The sequence below is a fragment of the Maylandia zebra genome, linkage group LG7 (assembly GCF_041146795.1).
Source record: "Maylandia zebra isolate NMK-2024a linkage group LG7, Mzebra_GT3a, whole genome shotgun sequence".
Lineage (NCBI taxonomy): Eukaryota > Metazoa > Chordata > Actinopteri > Cichliformes > Cichlidae > Maylandia > Maylandia zebra.
Genome location: NC_135173.1, coordinates 45,713,203 through 45,733,139, shown reverse-complemented (window position 1 = coordinate 45,733,139; position 19,937 = coordinate 45,713,203). Strand labels below are relative to the sequence as shown.

The 19,937-nt window shown below is 42.5% G+C and overlaps 1 protein-coding gene across 3 annotated transcripts; it reads left to right on the top strand.

The window, feature by feature from the left end:
- The first annotated feature begins 2,615 nt into the window (after positions 1-2,615).
- On the top strand, positions 2,616-18,096 carry coro1cb (coronin, actin binding protein, 1Cb). 3 transcript variants are annotated; one of them, XM_004538112.4, is made up of 11 exons: positions 2,616-4,802; positions 11,147-11,346; positions 13,344-13,466; positions 13,731-13,860; positions 14,076-14,257; positions 14,348-14,467; positions 14,795-14,899; positions 15,000-15,145; positions 16,343-16,400; positions 16,534-16,776; positions 17,106-18,096. In XM_004538112.4, exons 1-11 carry the CDS (start codon positions 2,921-2,923, stop codon positions 17,223-17,225), a joined length of 3,309 nt encoding a protein of 1,102 aa, XP_004538169.2. In that variant the 5' UTR covers positions 2,616-2,920; the 3' UTR covers positions 17,226-18,096. The 3 variants fall into 3 exon arrangements, with proteins under 3 accessions (XP_004538169.2, XP_012772852.1, XP_012772847.1); XM_012917398.4 differs by lacking the exon at positions 2,616-4,802 and adding an exon at positions 7,932-7,997; XM_012917393.4 differs by lacking the exon at positions 2,616-4,802 and adding an exon at positions 7,944-8,280.
- Positions 18,097-19,937: the final 1,841 nt, after the last annotated feature.

Below are 19,937 nucleotides of genomic sequence, written 5' to 3'. Positions count from 1 at the left end.
GGGAGTTCAACCTGGTACTAGTAAGGTGTACCTACAGTTAAAAATAAAAAAAAATTTCTTTAGATGCAGTCTAGTTATGTTGGTACGTTACTACTAAAGAGAATGTAAGGGAAATGAAGCAAATCTGACCAGCAAATCTTCTGGTCTTGTCTTTCTCTTTTAGTCAAATGGACAGAGCAGAAAGCACCCTTATTGAATTAGTCAAATGAAGACGGTGTGACATCACAGGGCAGGTGACTGCTGGAGGAGCAAAAAGTCCAAAGACCTACGGGCATGCGAAGCATCTGTTTGAAACATCACCCTCAGTAAGTAGCTTCCTCTTTCCATCTGCTTTCTGTAAACATTTTTAGTGTTTTCATGTCAGTGGTGCTTAGATAACATTCAAAACTATGGACAGTTAATTGCTCGAGGGGAATTCAGAATAGTTTCAGAAAGTATTCATTAACAGTAAAGACTACAATAGAAAGCTAGTAGAAAAATGTATGTAACTGCCTCATGACATTTAACAACATAAGAATTTTCATTCAAGCTTTGAAAAGCTCCATTGCTGTATCACCATCTACTATCATTAGATGTTTAATATGGATATGTAATTATATAATTACATATGTATGGTAGATGTTTAATGAAAATGTTTTTCAAGTTTAAGAAACACCTTATTGGAGCGTTTAGTTTATTTAAATCCATCATGCCACCTTTAAAATTGAAGGCCATTTACCTTTTTATGACCAGCCGTACAGAAAGCTATGGAAATTTTACTGTCAGACTAGATAATGCATCTGAATATCATCCCGTTGTACTGACAGTCTGAATTTGAATTTGAGCTTGTTACTTTGTGAGTTAACACTCTAAAGGAACAGTAATGTAGTTTTAACTGGAAAAACAAAGCCTATGCAGAGACCAGGCTAATAGTTTGGGTACTCCAAGTCACAAGTCTCTTATAAACCGTGTGCCTACTATTGAAAGCATGACAGACACATGAATGGGAAATGAAGAGGGGGTGGGGGTTTAAAAGTCAGTGTCACAGATGCCTCCGCCGGCTGCCCTTGTAACACAGCCATCCCAAAATAACACTTTAACACTTTAGATACAGTAAAGCTGCAAGTCGAGCTGTTTTTAGCCGCATAACAGATAACCAGAGCTGGAGAAATAACAATGAATGATGAATTACATCCTACCTTCCCATCAGACACTCACAGTATTATTAAGAGCATTATTTATTTAATTTTAGATACGTATTTAAACATATTTTTGGATGAACCACCTTCCCATTGGCTATCACTTTAGCATCACTTTATTTAATAGAATAATATATTTTTACATTCAAACAAACAGAATTTTTTTTTTAATTGGTAAAGATTCGACACAATCTTTATCTTATGTGAAGGGAGCTAAAACAGGGGTCAAGGTTCAAAGATAACAGTTCTGTTTTTATCTTATTAGGTAGGTAGACAAGCTTAAAAGAAGTGATGAGCCACTTGGTGCTCCTCAGGCGTGAAATGGCTGAAGCAGAAGTACATTCATTCCAAATCCTGAAGAGGTTTGGTCAGTTTCCTCACTCCTTTTTCAGCCAGCAAAATCCGTATTACTATGGCGATTACTCAGTGAGAAAACTTCTCATGCGGCAGCTCATGATTTGGTGTTTGAAATGAAGTCTGTGTGTGCACAAAACTACCTCATGCAACAATACACTCTCCTTGCTTTGCACTTGGTTTGCCTGAAAGCTAAGAATACCAATTCCACATAACACTGAAGCCCGTTAAGCTGTTTTCCCCTTTGTAATAATGGACCTTACACCATCCATCATCATGTCTGTGGTTAAACTCTGTTCTCATCAGACCCTGGACAAACGATTCCAGCTGACCTTTCTCTAAACCCCGTCACCAAAACAATCACAAACATTTACAGACAGTCTGAAGGCAGGCACGCACAGCACAAACACGCCTTGTCTCAGAAGCAGTAATTGACAGCGCATGACGCCTCACAAAGGCACAAGCTTGACTAAAATGTATTTTCTTGCACTCACAAATTATACAAAACATGGATTAGATGCTACTGAATGCTTATTAATGTAGTGATTTAGGTGTTATGTGTTTATTCAGTGATATTAGATTTGTTCAGACTGCCTTGTCTGACCTTGGCACCTGGCAGCTGACCTCCTATATAACTCGTCGTGTTTCCTTTTTGGCCTCCTGACTCATTGGCAGCAGCCAGACCCACTTTAATTATAGCCGCCACAGCATTCCTCTTTGACAGAATAGGAAGAGATAGAGAGAGAGAGGCCTCAGGAGGGCAGGTGTGAACAGTGCAGAAGATTATGCAAAAATAGAGAAAGACTCAAGATAGTTGATAATGGTAGCGTCTGTTGTGTGATTTCATCTCACTGGGATGGGCAGGCAAGCCATCCGCGTGACTTCATTATGCCATGCTGAATCTTGAAGTGTCCCTAACGCTCTTTTCCTAATGCTAAGACAGAGCAACAGCCATGGGCCAGAAGCTGGAGAGGCTGTCGGAAAAAGACGAAGACTCACTTGATAACTCTGACTGTTCAGAGCAAACCGGAGATACACAGCAGACAGAGGTAGCAGAACAAGACGAGGGCAAACAGCAGGATGATGGCAGCTTTGTCACCCCGCGGGGTATTGGTGAGATTAGTGGGATCAGTGGCAGCAGCCTAGCCACTGGGAAAGCATGGGAGCACACAGTCACATCTCCATGGACAGACCCTCAAAGTGGGCAGCCAATCAGGCCTCTAGGTCAGAAGGAGCACCCTCTGAACACTAGGACAGAGTGGGTGGGTGGAGTAAGTAGAAATACAGAGAAGTCAAAAACTGTCCCGAGGGCTAAGGAGACTAGACAAACGTTTGGCAAAAAGCAAGGCTCTGAGAATAAGGCTGTGGCCTGTGCTGGGACTACAGCCATGGAGAAATCAGCCACATGCAATCCAACTACTGAGGAAGACTTTGTGGTTCTTGAGAAGGATGAGACGTGGACGTCACCGGAAAGGGAAAACGATATTGTTTTGAGGCACAGGATAAACACAGAAAAGCCTGAATCACTAAATAAAAGAGGAAGTAAGGAAGACACACCAGATATCTGCAATGACGATAACTTTGTACATCCTTCCAAGAATACCCCTCGGGAAAAGGGTAATGAAAAGAAAAGCAGAGGAAACTCTGACACGCTTTTAATGGGAGCTGACACACATGCTAGGACTTCACCCACGGTCTGTTTTAAGAGGGAAATGGGTCAACGTTTGGCTGAAGTGACAGGCAGCAGGTGTCAGCTAAAAGGAGCTGGTTGTGTTGGAGCTGGAGCCCAGAGTGAGACAACTGGTAGCGGAATAGCAGAGGGGGAGCAAAACTTGAGAGACCACACCAAGGAGAAAGTTTCTACTGACATCCAGCAGGAGCACCTGTCAACGCTAAACAAATCCAAAAGTCAGGATAAGGAAAGCCACAGTTCGGGGTTTCTTGCACAAAGACAACAAGTGGATCAGTCGTACCAGAACAGGTTTGCTGGGGCTGTGTATAAGAGGGCTAAAGCAGGGGTCACGGGCATTGTTTCAGCATGCACCAAGAAAGATGACAGCCAAGATGTTGGCAAAGCAGCCAACTCTATAACACTGCTACTGCAAGACAATCCCCCATTTACAGTGGAAGAATGTGATTTGATCCCTAGTCCTCCTCTGCCAGAGAATGGAGGCTGTGATGGAAAGATACAGGTCGCAAGCCTAAAGAAGGAGAGCGAGCTTGTTTGCTTCTCTGCTGTCATCACCCCTCCACCTTTAACTCATGTGATGCCCAATAGAGACACAACAATGATGAAGCAGCTTGACACAAATGCGGTCAGTTCAACAATGGCACCAGACGCCACGTCTAACAAAGGTGAATCAGTGACAAAAGAAAAGCCCAAAATCAAAGGTCCACCGCCACCGGTTCCCAAAAAGCCTAAAAATCCATTTATAAAGCTGAAAACTGCACAGTTAATGTCTACAGATGTGCAAAGACGAGGAAAGGAACACCTGCGTTCAGAGGAGAGGGTCAAGAGGAGGCACACTTTTCATTTTAACAGAGACCTTCCGTGCAGCACTCTAGCTAATCAGGACATGTGCTTACTGTGGGATGAAAAGGGCACTTACACTGTGCCAGCTAACATTCGTCGACTCTCTGCTGACCTTAGCCCTTGGGACCATCTTTCACTGAGGCACATGGATGACCGGTATGGAGATATGATTGACTTCGAGTACTGTGTGCGAATGGCAAATCTGTCTCCAGAGGAAGAGACACAAAACTTGGACATGTGGCAGAAAAGAGTATTCCCAGAGAGACGGACCAGAAGTAAATGGTCACCTCCACCCTACGCACAAAAGCCCTCGAATCCATTTGAGACACTTCCCAAACCGGAGGTCACAGCTGAGAATGAAGGTGAAAGACCAAACCCTGCGTCTTCAGGGAAAAAAGAAATAGACCCAGAGGTCCAACCTGAAACAGTCCACACACAGGTCAGCGACCATAACCACGTTAACTATGCTTACCATAGAGATATAAGTGATCGCAGCACTGAGAGAGATGCAGGGAATGGCAGTGAGATTGGTTCCTACAAGCCTGTGGCAAAAATTATCAGAGAAGCAAACCAAATGCAGAGACATCAAGCCGGACGGGGACCTGAAGGGTCCAAAGCTCCAGTTCGTGTGTCAGAGCAGAGTCCGAGCATCAAAGTATCCCAAATGAAGAACGCCTTTGATGTCCCAAAGAAATCCAAAGAAAGGCCAGCAGAAGTGCAACAGTCTCCAAAGAAAGGTAAGTTCTTACATATATTCTATCAAACCATTTATGCAAGCAATAATGTTGACTTTCACTTAAAATAGTTATCTCGTGGTATATGAAATCTACTAGAAGTGTCGTTTGATCAATTCAAACATTTATGTTCAAAGTAAGGTCATGGTTGTCTACATAACGATGGGCTGATTAAGACTGATGTGCTTGAGTGCCAGTTATTTGGAGGGAAAGTGTTTCCATAATATATTTTCATTTGATAACCCAGAGAAGAATTCGCTGCAGTTTCCTGCAGCTCTAAGAAGTGTCCTTTTGGCCTCTTTAAGTAGTTTGTTTTGGTTTTAAGTCTGACCTTTAACGTCATAACTCTTGTGGACAGGAGTAAACAGTTGACAGATAGAGTTAGCAGGAGGCTGATGAGTAGTGGAGCTAGATATTTCTTTGAAGAGGTAAAAGCAATAACCAAAAACAGCTCCATTTCTATTTACAGCTCTATTTACAGCAAGCCTTTTACTCATGCTGAGTGAAACAGAAGTCTACAATAAGGTCTAGGTAATGAACAGCAGTCACAAACCGCATACTCTAGTTAACCCTGAGGTGTTAATGTGAATATTAATATAATAGACCACCTTATAATCCCAGTGGCAGTCTTGGAAACTGTCCATGATTTTCCCCCAACTTCTGTTGACACATACTGGGATAGGCTCCAAAGCCCTTGTCCTTATGTAACAAGCGGGAAAAGAAATTGGAAATGCAGCATTAGAAATTAATGAGAAGTCAGTGTTGACCTTTATGAAGACATGATGATGGGAATGAAAGGCCTGAAATAGGCCTGTTACTTTCTTATCTGTCCCAAAGGTCAATAACAACTTTAAAAAAAATTTGAATCAGACATGTAATTACTAGACTGCATAAAAACAACTGAACCCTTTATTTTAGGCATCAACTAGCAATAAGGGAAACTGGTTCTATCACAAACATCTACAGATGAGGACAAGTCAAACACACATCTCCTCAGCAAATCCAGCCCATTCTTCTTTGGCAAATCACTCAAGCTCGTCCAGATTTGATCGTCTTGTGGCATGAACCTCGCTCTTTAGTTCATGCCACAGATTTTTCTCATTTGTGCAATACATCAGTAATGTGGAGGTAGTTCTTCACGTGAAGCGGCGTATGTTTTGGGTCGTTGTCGTGTTGGAAGACAAAGCGACAACTTAGATCCAGTTTTGCTGCTGACTGCTTGAGTTTTTCTTTCAAAATCTTCACACATACTTTTTCTTCATGAGTGCTCCCACCTTAATGAGCTGTCCAGTTCCAGACACACTGAAGAATGCCCACTTCTACCACCATGATCCACTATAGGGACGGTGTTCTTTGGGTTGTATGATTCTCCCTTCTCTGTGGCCAAAGTTTGGTTTGGTCTCATCTCACCAAAGAACACATTTACATTATTCATAATCTTTCTCCAGGTTGTCCTTGGCATACTTAACTCTGGTTTGAAGGAGTCTCTTCTGCAGAAGTGGAATTTTTCTTGCTCTGCAACCTCACGGTCCCTACCTGTGCAGGGTTCAAGTGGTTGTCTTCTTTGAGACTACAATTTTCAACCTTGCTAAGTCATTCACTGATGTCCTGGCAGTTGTTCTGGGGTCTTTATTCGTGTCTTTTTCTAATTTTCTTTCCAGAGTCTTTGACATATTGTGCTTCCCACCTTAGCTCCCATTCCAGCTTGGCAACACTGTGATAACTTTGTATATCCATCTCCTGCTTTGAGAGAATCTTTTTTTTTTTCTCAAGCCCAAACTGATTTCTTTTGTTTTTGGCACAATGTTTTCTCAAGTGACAGGTCGAACCCTTGCCGGTGTTTTTATACTGTGTGTAAACTGGAAGATAACCCTCAGTTTTAACTTGATTTTACAACCTATAACATTAAAGCACATCATTGCATACCAGTGGTTTGTGCTGTGGCTCAATAAAAAGGTCAGTTTTTGTTTAGAAAATTTTGACAAAAACTTTCAATCTCATGGGGGAGGAGATGATACTTGTGTCCTCATCTGTACTTAGCTCATCTGTACTTTGCTTTAACCTCCTAGGACCTGCCGTCCACATATGTGGACATCACATTTTGGGTTATTTAGACCAAAATACTAAATTTTGCTCTACATGGGCCTGATATCCACTTACAAGGACATTATACTGCTACTGTTCTATCAAAATTTTAAATGAATATCCTCATATGTGGCTCTCATTTTTCTTAAAAACAAAAATTCTTTGTTTCTACATTCATCAGGCCCCAATATGCCCAAATATCAAAGAGAAATTAAAAATGCATGTCGTGGAAGAGTTCAGGTCTTAGGAGGTTAAATATGTTCAGTGAAAATATAGTCACTTAATTCAACAAAGGCAGCATTTAATGGCTGATTCCCCTTGTTAGACTGGGTGCGAGAGGTCGGCGGATCAATCCAAATATCGATAGTATCCATACCAACACTGGTATGGGATGGATACTAACGCGATAGGATGAAACCAATACACCTTAAACATCCACTGTGAAAAATGTCCGAACCTTTTGTGCCGACTGTCACGTCTATTTTATTTATGGCCTATAGTACCTATAGCATAACAGAAACAACGAAGGTTGTCCGAAAGTGCTTTAAAGAAAGGCATATTTACATTCCTGGTCTCCAAAAAAAAAAAAAAAAAAATCAAAAATCCCCTTTCAAACTACATAAAAAATTGAAAGGCATTGTGGAAAGTAAAAAATCACAGTGATTTAATGATTATTAAACATAAGGTGTCCGCATAGGTTTAAAGTATTGGTATCGGTAATACTGGCCCTGTATTTACTTGATAGTGGATCAATACCAAAAGTACAGAACAGTACAAATGAGCGCTCGTCCTTTCTTTTTCATGTTTTTGGACAGGACAAGCTGGTAGGTGGGAGGAATGGGACGGAGGGGGAGGGGAGGGACCCTCACACAAAAGATGCTCCTGTTTTTCCACATTTTTTTGCGCTAAACGAATATTTTCAGAATGTCTCCTTAAACAGAAACACGCGGATACAGTGAAGACACCCAGTTTTCCAGCAAACCCCATCCCATTTAATCAGAAGCAAAGAAAAAAATCCGACTTTTCATTTGCGCATGTGCCGTAGCCAGTCGTCAGCGTATTCTATTGAATTCAATAACGAGATGAGAATAGACGAATACTAGACTTCCGCAGGTGAGGACCGAGCTGGAGATGCTCTGTTTGCCATCTGGCATCCTGAAATACCACTAGATTTTTTTAAATTGCCTCTGGCTACCCATCTGCAGTGAAGAAAGGGGAATAAGAGCATTGCGGCTGGGCTTCTTTTTTTTTCTTTTTTTTGGTGGTGAAGTCAAGGGATACTAGCAACGTCCTGCAGGATAAGGGCCCGCCTAAACTACCACATTCATGAGTTGTGATTGATTTGCCCCCCCTCCCCTTCCCCGTGCGTACGAAAAATCTTGCATAGATTTAGGAGGTAAGAAAGAGTGACATTGTGCATTTTGCGTGTTATATATCAGTGGTTTGTTGTGCAGCATCTGTGTAGCTCGTTGGATGGGTTTGAGAATGGGAGCAGCCAAAAAAGAAGGGGGGAAAAAAACCTTTGGGTGGAAATATCTGCACTTGCGTCAGCTGGCAGAGCTCCACCGCAGCTAACTGTTAGCAGCTAGCCGTTAGGATGCAAAACGCGCTGCCCAGCTAGAGCAGCGGTAGTTCGTCCCCGGTAAACGCTGAGTGAACCACACACAAACCCCGCATGTGTGAGGAAAAACACTCCCCGCCCGTCGCCTCCTACTCGCTGGCGGTGAAACGCTTGCGTGCCCGCCGCTGCTGGTGACCCAGCCCCGGCCCACCGGCACAGCTGCCGAGCTCCCCCCCCCCTCCCCGGCAGTGCGGCGGAACAGTGTCTGCGGTTATCACCTTCCCCTGAACCGTATAATTTTTAGTCTGTTACACCGTATTTGGTTAAAGCTTAGATTAAACTTCGCTTAGTGCTGTGTTTCTTGGATATCTCTGGGGAATGCTCCCCCAAAACCCTATACTGACCAAAACACACATGTCCACCCCCCATCCTCTTTTTCTTCTTCTTTAAAGCCGGTTTGCTGATGGCACGTAAAGCTTTTAAATAACGGTAACTATCTACTTTTAAGAGTCTGAAGAGGTCATCTAAAATCACAAGTGAACATTGACTGCTAAATAAAATTATTAATATAACTGATTTAAAGAGGAGAGCGGGGGGCGGAGGGGACATGCGGAGCTTTGTGGTTGTGTCGGCTAACGTTAGCCAGCAACCTTTGTTTAACGCTAGCACAGAGCCTCCAATGAATACGACGTACATGAAATACTCAGCCTTTAATTTTAAAATATATATCCCATGTATGTGGCCATTATTATAAACAAAAGCTGAATTGTATTTAAAGTGGCAGTATCGCACACACCCATTTAATCACAGTTGCCCAGACTGTGAGTATAGCAGCCAGGGAGGCCACACACCTTGGGGGGCTGCTGACTGAGTCTTTTTAGCATCACACACCAAACTGTCCCCCTTCTGACTCTCGGACCACAAAATGTTAGCACTAGTCTTTACCTGCAGCGTCAAGGCTAAATACTGTGTGCTCTGCTGTCTGTAAGGCCACCATCATGACGCTCAGTGATGTGTGTGCTGGGGTTGGGTGGTGGAGGGCAGAGAGCATCATTTTAAATAAGTAGCATCAACTAAAGCCTGCGGGGTTGTGAGGCATCTCATCTCGTCAGGTGAATATGTGGAGTGAAGGTGACTGCTGCTGAATGGAGATCTAATATTGACTGAGGGAACATGCTGTTCCGATGGGCTGTAAACAGCAGCGCTTTGCTGTTCAAGCATTATGCAGCCCTGCAGCAATGTGGTCAGTGTTTGCAGCTTTGGGAATTGCCATGGGAATTTCCAGAGCAAGCATTGTATTTCTAGGAAGAGCAATTCACCACTTCCTTATATTGCACAAAGGTGTGATAATATTTGCAGATAGAAGTGCTTTTAAGGCATTATCAATATGGGCAGTATAAACTGTGGCTGGTGAGGTAGTTATTTACACACTAAATATGAATTAAAAAGCAGCCACATTATTATACGTGATGCAGCAAAACTACAGAAGAGTGTCAGTCAGTCCTGATCTGTACACATGCGCACAGTCCTGAAGTCTAACCAGCCTGAATAATCAAAGACATCTATTCAGTGTGGGTGTATAATGGGCTTTACAGCGTCAATCTTATCTTGACACATTGAGATTGGTGAGACTGGAGCAGCTCATTCTGCTTTAAATGTCTTTAAAATCAGTAAAATTCTGGAAAACTTATTTGCAAAGCTGTTTTGTTTTTTGTTTTTTTTAACTAAACTGCCAAAAAATGATGGTAGTCAAAAATAATGCGTGATTCAGCTTTCCATTTTCAGAATCTGTGGCTCGACGTGTGAAAGCAGGTGGGTTTGGTGTGTTGACAGACCTGTGGATGTCAAGAGGGAAAAAAGAAAGCCTGCAGCTTGTGTAACGCTCAGTCGGTTCAGACTGGCACCTTAATTACTGTCCTGAGACAGGATGTTTCCCACATAATTATACAATAAAGCCTGTCACTAAAACGGAATAAAAGTCCTGAATACCGAGAGTTTAGGAATTACAATAGACTGTGCCTAAGACAAGCCAGGGTTAACTTCATGAGATGTCTGCACTTACTACCTGATGACTTGGGCTGAATTCAATAAGACACGGGGGTAATGTGCTTAAAGACACACAGAGCTCCAGCGTGCATCAACAATTCAGATCATAGCCAGAATCTTGGAGCAACAACAGGCCATCTGTGGTGTGCTCACAGGAACTGATGCAGCACTTTAAAAATATAACATCCGCGATGACGGGGCTGAACTTTCGTTGCTGCATCTGAATCAATAGACCCAAAATACATTTTGTATGTACATGTTTAAGACTTGAAATGAACCGCCTTGGGTTGTTTTTAATATACCCATCTAATGTGTACGTGTCACACTCGGCATGCAAGATGCGTCTTCTTCTATGGTTTAACTTCATAGCATTTGCCAGTAGGTAGAGCCGACTTGTTTCCTCTGCATGCACAGGGCCAAATTTAGTCACTGTTAATGAGCATAATGTGAGATGAGAGTCTGTGCTGGCACTAAACCAAAGTTACCCCGAGGTAACTTTGGTTTAGTGCGTTTACCAGTCTGCACAAATCTGAGGTAATTGTCAGATTTGTGCAGACCAAGAGGCCACTTGGTTTTCACTTGTGTAGCAAACTGTCGTCATTTAATTAGAACATTTGCCTGCAAAATGCACAAAACCCTGACATCCTCTCTGCAGATATGATGCGGCGAGTTGTGCGACAGAGCAAGTTCCGTCACGTGTTCGGCCAGGCCGTGAGGAACGACCAGTGCTACGATGACATCCGCGTGTCCAGGGTCACGTGGGATAGCTCCTTCTGTGCCGTCAACCCCAAGTTTGTCGCCATCATCATAGAGGCCAGCGGGGGAGGTGCTTTTCTTGTACTTCCTCTCCAAAAGGTGAGATGCCTTGCTTCCATCGGTGTCAAAGAGTTGTGATGGCAGATCCATTTAAATGATATAAGAGAGAATAGAAGTGTGCAGTCGTGTGATGTGATCTGTGATGTTCTTTCTTCCGCTGTGGTGGGAAATCATTTTGTTACAAAATGTCCCTCAAATGATGTTCATGTGATATGATAGTGCAGCGTTTTTTCACTTTAAATGCAGCTCACAGTATCCAAGTGGTAATTCATATTCAGAACTGGCCAAACAAGCTAACACCACGACAACACTGAATAGATAGAAACAGCTACTGAACAACAGTGTGAAAGCTGTTATACTTTACGCACCTCATGAATAAGAATATATGTAATTGTTACATTTTGGAGTTCACCAATAATAATTGCAAGAAAAACAAGATTGGGGGGGATCTCAGTGACCACCAATTAGTTGATCTACTGAGAGAATGTTTGCATATAAGCAGCACCTGTCTGGGCGCAACATCAAAGAAATTCTAAGTTCTATAACTAGATATGCTCACCGGCCTCTTTATTAGGTACTAGTAATAATAATAATGCATTGCATTTATATAGCGCTTTTCGAGACCCCCAAAGCGTTTTACAATTCCACTATTCATTCACTCTCACATTCACACACTGGTGGAGGCAGCTACAGTTGTAGCCACAGCTGCCCTGGGACAGACTGACAGAAGCGAGGCTGCCATATCGCGCCATCGGCCCCTCTGGCCAACACCAGTAGGCGTGATGGCCACCATGTTGTTTAGATTGAATTTTAACTCTATCACCTGAACTGAGACTCATCAGAGCAAGAAGTGTTTTTCCACTCTGTTGTCCAACTTTGTGGAAGCTGTGTAAATTGGGTTCATTTTGTTTTAGTTTAGTTTTGAGCTGACAGGAGTGACACCTGGTTTGGTCTTCTGCTGGTGTAGCACATCTGCTTCAAGGTTTGATCTGTTATATATTAACAGATTATTTTTAAATTGATTTTTTAACTGCTGACATCACCAAAATATTTCCACCCAAAGAAATTCTGCTCACTGGATAGTTTCCCATTGTCTGCAAACCCAAGAGATAGTTGTACAGGGAAAATCCTAGTAGACCAGCAGTTTCTTAAATACTCAGACCAGCGCAGCTGGGAACTCGGCTGAAGGCCCATTTGAACTTATGGATATGATGTGATTGGGGTGTTTCATAATGACATTGCAAATGTTTTTGATCTTAATATCAAAGGCAAAAATTGTGGCTTTAAATGTCAGGTTGGAAAAAAAATCTTTTAGAAAACTGTTCCTGGTTCAAAAATTGGACACTGATAGTGTAAAGCTTACCCAGAGGCACAGGGGGTGTTGCAGCACACTCTGTCATTCAGAACATGGTGAATTAACCATGAATACCGGCTCTTCAGTGCGCCCCTGCTGTTAGCCCATAGATAATCAATGTTTAAATTCGCACGATTCTAAAGGCATTCAGTTTGTGTCATGTTACAGCTGTATCAGTCAACACATAATCCACACAGAGGACAGCTGCTCTGACATTATTTTAGGCTGCTTGGATGATTAGGTTATAGTTGCTGCTCAGTGTCCTACATCTGGAGTAAAGTGCTTTTACTTTGAGTCATGTGGAAAAGACAGAAATGATACTTGGATATCAGATTTTAAGTAAATACCCAAAAAGCATTAAACTGATCTCCCGTCTGCAGCAAGTTGTTTTGCAGCTGAATATCAAAGTTCACCACCTCCACTTCGGCCACAAATGAATTCAGTCTTTGGAAAACATCGTGAAATGTTAGGTGCTCTTTTTACGGGTTGTAATGGACTAAATGTGATTAAACAGACTTTTGTGAATGAACATGTGTTTTCTACTAAAATTCAACAGGACTGAATCGCTTCTGTTGGCAATTTTTGCCTATTTTTAACTCCTATCAGCTAGCTAGACTTGACTGCGCTGCCTTAGCTTACACTTTTTGACCTCTTTATAATAAGCTTGTGCTGTGTGTTGTAGACTGGCCGTATAGACAAGGCCTACCCGACAGTATGTGGTCACACAGGCCCAGTGTTGGACATCGAGTGGTGTCCTCATAATGACCATGTCATTGCTAGCAGCTCGGAGGACTGCACAGTCATGGTAAGAACATGACATTTGATTTTTCTTGGGGTTTTTATGGTTTATGCTTTAGTATTTAACAGAGCAGTACTTTAAGTGCAGTTGCCCTTTACAGTTTATGTATTGTGAACTATGTGCTGTATAATATAAGAGAAAATAGGATGTTGTTATAAACTAGAATGGAGTTAATGTACCGCTGTAAAACTTGCACTACTTTCTGTGTAATATTTATTTAAAAAGATCTTTATTCAGCAGATTTTCTCTAACTTTCTTTGTCCGGTGTAGGTCTGGCAGATACCTGAGAACGGACTGGAATCTCCCCTTTCAGAGCCTGTGGTTGTGTTAGAGGGCCATTCTAAAAGGGTTGGCATTGTGTCTTGGCACCCCACCGCACGCAATGTTCTTCTCAGCGCAGGTAACCTTTACCTGAAGCTTTGGAACAATCCATTCCCTCCAAGTGCAGTAATGCTGCCTGCATGGGTAACTCATCCTCTGCACACAGCTGAACTCCAGATCTGACCGATTATCTCGACCCCCTACCGTCGTTGCATTGCTCCGTGTGGTGTAAAGTGCTGAAAATAAACTCGGACAAAGAGGCGTGTGCACTCACACTGTGCGTGTCCATTTTAGGGTGTGACAATCAGATCATCATCTGGAATGTGGGCACAGGAGAGGCTATGATAAACCTGGAGGACATGCACCCTGATGTTATCTTTAGTGTCAGCTGGAGCCGCAACGGCAGCCTGCTCTGCACCGCCTGCAAGGACAAGAAGGTCCGCGTCATTGACCCTCGTAAAAAAAAGATTGTGGCGGTAAGTGAAAGCCCTGAGGGATTCGGGGGCCGTAGCGCTTCACTTCAAAGCATTGATCGCCAAATCTGACCAGTGTGTTTCTGTTTTAAGGAGAAGGACAAAGCTCACGAGGGAGCTCGGCCAATGAGAGCAATCTTTTTAGCAGATGGAAACATTTTCACCACTGGATTCAGCCGCATGAGCGAGCGCCAGCTAGCCCTCTGGAAAACTGTATGTCACTGAAGTCATTTAATACTGAACACACTGATACATCACATTACACTGTTATCCTCACGACACTCCTGTCTTTTAAAGTAATGTTAAGGTTAGGGAATTTTGCTTTCTGTCCAATAATACAAGTCAAAATATCAGGGGCATCGTCAGTTTCTCCTGTCCTGATTGGTACAGGAGGAGCATTTATCTGTACTCTGAGGCTATGACACCTCATCTCCAGCTGGGGGCAGTCAAATCAAAGTCTAACAGGGGCAGATCTATTAGATCTGTAAATGTTATCCGACACTATGCTGTCACTACATGGGAGGAATTTTATGTTTCCAGGATAGCATGGATGAACCAATATGTGTTCAAGAGATGGACACCAGTAATGGAGTCCTGCTGCCCTTCTATGACCCCGACACCAACATAGTTTACCTGTGTGGAAAGGTACATCAACCTCTTATTTACAAATGCTTTTCTTTTTATTTGAATTACCCTTTATCACTCTTTTCACAAACTTAACTTTAAGCTGTGAATGTGTCCTCAGGGTGACAGCAGCATTCGGTACTTTGAGATAACTGATGAGGCACCATTCGTTCACTACCTCAACACCTTTTCCACCAAGGAGCCCCAGAGGGGCATGGGGTACATGCCGAAAAGAGGTCTGGATGTCAACAAATGTGAAATAGCAAGGTACAGTAATAATATTTCTACTCGATGTCCAAGGTTAACTAGAAATAAACTAAAAACTACAATTCAATGTGAAAACCCATTTTAGTTCATTAAAAGGAATATGAGACATGTTAAAAAAGTAAGCTAAATTAAATTCTTTTTTTGAAATTGGAAAAATGAACTAAAATAAAAATATAAAGGAAATATCATTAGTTTTATTTTCTGTCAAAAATTTACTACAGCTTGCCTGATGAGTCTTTGATGGACGTGTTTATTGAGACGAGCAAGTCTGTGAGTCGACTGAGCACTCAAAGGACCTTCTTTCTACATATTCACCCATATGCATAGAAGGGCTTTTTTTTCTTCTAAGGCTAATCCCGTTTCACCCAACATTTACGCACTTGCGCTCCAATGCGTGTATCAGGGGCAGCTTGGGGTTCCTCGACATGTAGACATGTGATCGAATCGCCGACCTTCTGATTGGTAGGCGACCTGCTCTACCTCCAGAGCCGCAGCCTCCCCAAATTAGATTTACCAGTAATTCTCAAAGTGGAAAGTCCCCAAGGAGATGTGACTCACAGTTGAGGGAATCACAGAATATTTTTTTTATAAATAATGTAGTTGTGGTATACCATAGAAAATGTGTGTGTGTGTATGTAGATGTGGTGGTTATTTATGCCAGCAAAACAAGTGTGTTAAGTTCATAACTCTATTTTTAGCTTAATCCAAACTTCACTCTAAGCCCAAAGCAGCAAAATCTGTGTTTCAGATAATATTTTATGTGACCAACAATCCACAGATGTTCAGTATCAAAATATTCACACTTTAGACTTCATGTAAAACTCATTTAACATAATGGAAAGTTTTTGTTTTGTTTTTACTGTAAAGCCATAAGGGGGGAAAAAAACTTCTATAATAGTGACATCTTTTTATTCAAATGTTTAAATGTCTATTGCTTTGGCATTCATTCATATTACATCAATGCGCGAAGGCTTTTATCAGTTGGAAAAGCTGTAAAACTTATGAAAATGCAGTTAAAAGTCCCAAGCTTATGTCCCCCTTTATATTTTCTAAAGCTGTCCAATTGTCCAGATTGGAGTCTTTGTCAGGCCAATTTTAGTCCCTGGCCCTGCTTTAGAAACTAGAAGTAGGACTTCTTTTGATATTTTTGCTCCTCTGACAGCTCGTATTCTTGTCTAATATTAACTTTCTCTGTAGGTTTTACAAATTACACGAGAGAAAATGCGAACCAATCATCATGACAGTCCCACGTAAGGTAAGTCTGTTTATATAGCTTTACCTGCCTGCTGTGCTTCCTTTGCTGCTCTAAAGACCAGGTCCTCTAACTTTTACACCTCAACATTTGTTTTTGTTTTTTTTCTCTCCCTGTATCATCTGCACCTGCCCAGTCGGATCTGTTCCAGGACGACCTGTACCCAGACACGGCCGGCCCTGATCCCTCCCTGGAGGCGGAGGAGTGGTTTGCGGGCAAGAACGGTGGGCCCATCCTGATCTCACTGAAAGATGGCTACGTCTCCACAAAGAACCGGGACCTGAAAGTGGTCAAGACGAATGTTCTGGAGAGCAAGCCGGCCACAAAAGTGGAAAATGTCCCGACTGTCCAGAAGCACGCTTCTCCACAATCCTCAGTAGTGAGTGTCGGGACTGAAAAGCCGAATCTGTGTTGTGTAACGTCGTCTCATTACTGCTCCCTCTTTTAGCTGACTTTTCAATTCTCCGATCCCAGTAATTATTATTATGGTTGGAACAATTCACTAAAATTATGGATCAGCACATACTCGGGTGTTGGAGTCACAATTGAGTGTGACAGCAAAGGAAAATGTTAACTGCTGCAGGGTCTCTAAGTCAAGAAATAAATAAAAAAATCACTGTTTCCAAAAAGTTGTTTAAATGTTTAAAATGATAAACGACGTTTTTAAATGGCTTCATGGAGCTAACTCACTCTGTGTTTTTTGACCAGAAAATGGAAGACAAGCTGGAAGAGGTGCTCCGAGAGTTCAAGTCGCTCAGGGACCGCGTCATCCTTCAGGACCGTCGCATCGCCAGACTGGAAGAGCAGGTCGCAAAGGTCGCCATGTAAGACGCGGCCCCTTCCCAGGACCACTCGTCGTTTTTAGGGAGAGAACCGACCAGATGGGGTCAGCCACGGCCAAATTCAACAGATTCGGCTTCATCGAGCTTGGCATCGTCCCCGTGACGATTCCAAGCCCACATTCCAAGATGAACTTTTTATCTTTCCTCATCAAAGCCTTCTGTCTCACATTTCGCCCCGACAGCACGGCGGGAAAAGGAAAAACTCTCGCAGCCCGTGTTCACATCTGAAGCAAAGACATTTTTGTTGAAGGAACAGTCTTAATTTCTTTTATTTTCTTTGTTTTTTTGTTTGTTTTGTTTTTTTCAAATTGTGGTTCTTATGTAACGTTTGTACTCTACAACTGTATGTAGCATCAGTATTTCCATTGTTCATTTTTGTGTTGCCAAATATGGATTGTGTGCCATTTCATGCACTGCTTTTACATTTTGTTTTCTTTCTCCTGTTGTACATTCCAGTCACAGCCTGGTAGAATGATATAGCCAACCTGGATTGTTTTTTGTTTTTTTTAAACAGTATATGCTTCTTCCTCCCATCAGTTTGCTCAATGATAATCCATCAGATTTATGAATGTGAAAGAATCCCTTCTTAAAAAAACATTTTATTCCTGATCTTCTGGGCTTTAAATTTAACTGGGGTTTTAATCGAGGGAGAGGGGTGGGAGGGGTGCATCTCTCTGGTGTAAATGTTGTGCAAATGTAGTGGTGCCTCTCGTCACTGTCAAGGGTCAAAGGTTGCCCTCTCCAGTGTATATTGGTGTTGGGAAGGGACCACTCACCCAGCTCGTGTTTCACTCAAACCCCTCCCCCTGACGAACAGTTCTGTGCACATAATAAAGATTTTACACATGGGAACCCTCCACCTGCCTCCGTTTATTCTGATCCTTTTGGTGCGTCAATCCAAACCCATCATGCTGTCTCATTCAAGTTCTCACACTGAAAAATTAAGCGTAGCATTTCAGGCTAGTTTTACAGGCCTCATCTGGAGACGCACTGCGCATCAGTCACTGTTGGCAAGAAGGACATTTGATGACTGCTGTAAGTGTGATACTATTTAGCATTTCTACCACTTTCTTACATCTCAGGTTTACAAGATCAAGGTAATCTCACAAGGTTGCCAGATTCCATTTTGCTTATGACAGCTGTAGCTATTTCACAACATTTAGCATTCAAATGTGTTGTTACTTGGCTGAAATCATCTTCCTTTGGCTGCTTCCATCTGTTCCCCCTCGCTCCAGTCCTCTACATGTCGTCCTTCACCATGTACATGAATCTTTTCTGTGGTCTTCCTCTCCTCCTGCCTGGCGGATCTATATTCTGTGTCGTTTGTAGTCCCTACATTTCAAATCACTCTCGCCTCCACACTCCTGTCTTCCCTCCTCTCTCGCTGCCTCCATGCATACCTTCTTCCTCTCCTCCTTTGTTTTTAGTCAACAGTAGCACAGCTTCCACTAGCACAGCAGTATCATTGGTGGTCATTGTTATTGTAGGCCTCAGCTGATAGTCAATGGAAGTCTAATGGAGGATGCCCTTCCTATTTATCCAGGCTTGGTACCAGTGCTAGCACTACAATGGCCTGTGGGCCCCCGTGATCATCAAGATCATTTAACCTGTACTCTGAGCTGACCAGCACCTTTATTACAATTCTCTAATGTGTAAATAGACCAATAATGATAATCCAGGAGGCCCCTTGGCACTGTGATGCTTTAAAGAAAAGGTCAGGCTATGTTTTTTCTAAATCTAAAGTAACCTGTGAAGTGGTCTGAGGAGGGACTAGATTCCTGCTCCAACTTTGGGCTCTGCTTTCAGAACAGAGGTTCTCAAACTATGAGGGCAGAGCACAGAGCCTACACAGGGGAGAAGTGGCGCACTAACCTATGCTAAGCTGAGCTAAAATGATTTTTTTAAAGGGAAAATTAACAAGAATTTGGTTTTGCTGTAGTGTTGACTTTAAATACCTTGACCCTTGTAAAGATGGGGAATGTCAGAAAAAATGTTTGCGATCAACTGTTTTAGTATAAAGGGGCAGGGACAGTTATGGGTTAGTTCTGTGCAGAGCCAACACGCAGCTCTGTGGACTGTTGTCAACATGTTTACTGTCAGCAGGGGGCAAAAAAAGTGAGGTGGACCAACTGGACTGTGAGCTATTTGTGTTTGTGCTGTTGTTGGTCCATCACTCAGACGACTGAAGTTCAAACTTGCAAAGAGCTCAAGTGAAACTGAGTGTTAAAGATAACTAAATGTGTCCACTGCAGGCCCTGTATGGTCTTTTCTTCGTCTTTTTTTAAATGGTTTTTGTGCCTCTCCTCAGTGGTTAACTCCAGTGGTTCTCCCTTAACTGTTCAGGCCCAATTTTCAACCAATCAGCATTAGCTCTGTGCACAACATCATCCACAAAGAGCCATTGTGAGCTACTTAATGTTGGGTTTTTGCACATCTGCGGATGTTGTATACCTGGAGTCCTTCACTCTGCATGGCCAAATATCTATGCACATAGACAAGCTTGAATTGCGACTTTGGAGGTGATCCGCAGTTTCTTTAATGGCCATTTGTGGCTCACTTCAAAAGCGAGTCATTCCTCACATATTTGCACGTAAAACCGCTGTCTGTGAGTCACTGAACCTCTGACTGTGCTGGTGGTGCCATTACTGGAGTTATAGTTGTAATATTATGGCCTGCTGTGTGGTTTAGACTGTGAGTG

Bases quoted from the DNA above. Each gene is read 5' to 3' on its own strand.
- coro1cb (XM_004538112.4), top strand. From the start codon at position 2,921: ATGGAGAAATCAGCCACATGCAATCCAACTACTGAGGAAGACTTTGTG. The intron at 15,146-16,342 runs GTACAGTAATAA...CTTTCTCTGTAG, and splicing joins AACAAATGTGAAATAGCAAG to GTTTTACAAATTACACGAGA. The intron at 16,401-16,533 runs GTAAGTCTGTTT...GCACCTGCCCAG, and splicing joins TCATGACAGTCCCACGTAAG to TCGGATCTGTTCCAGGACGA.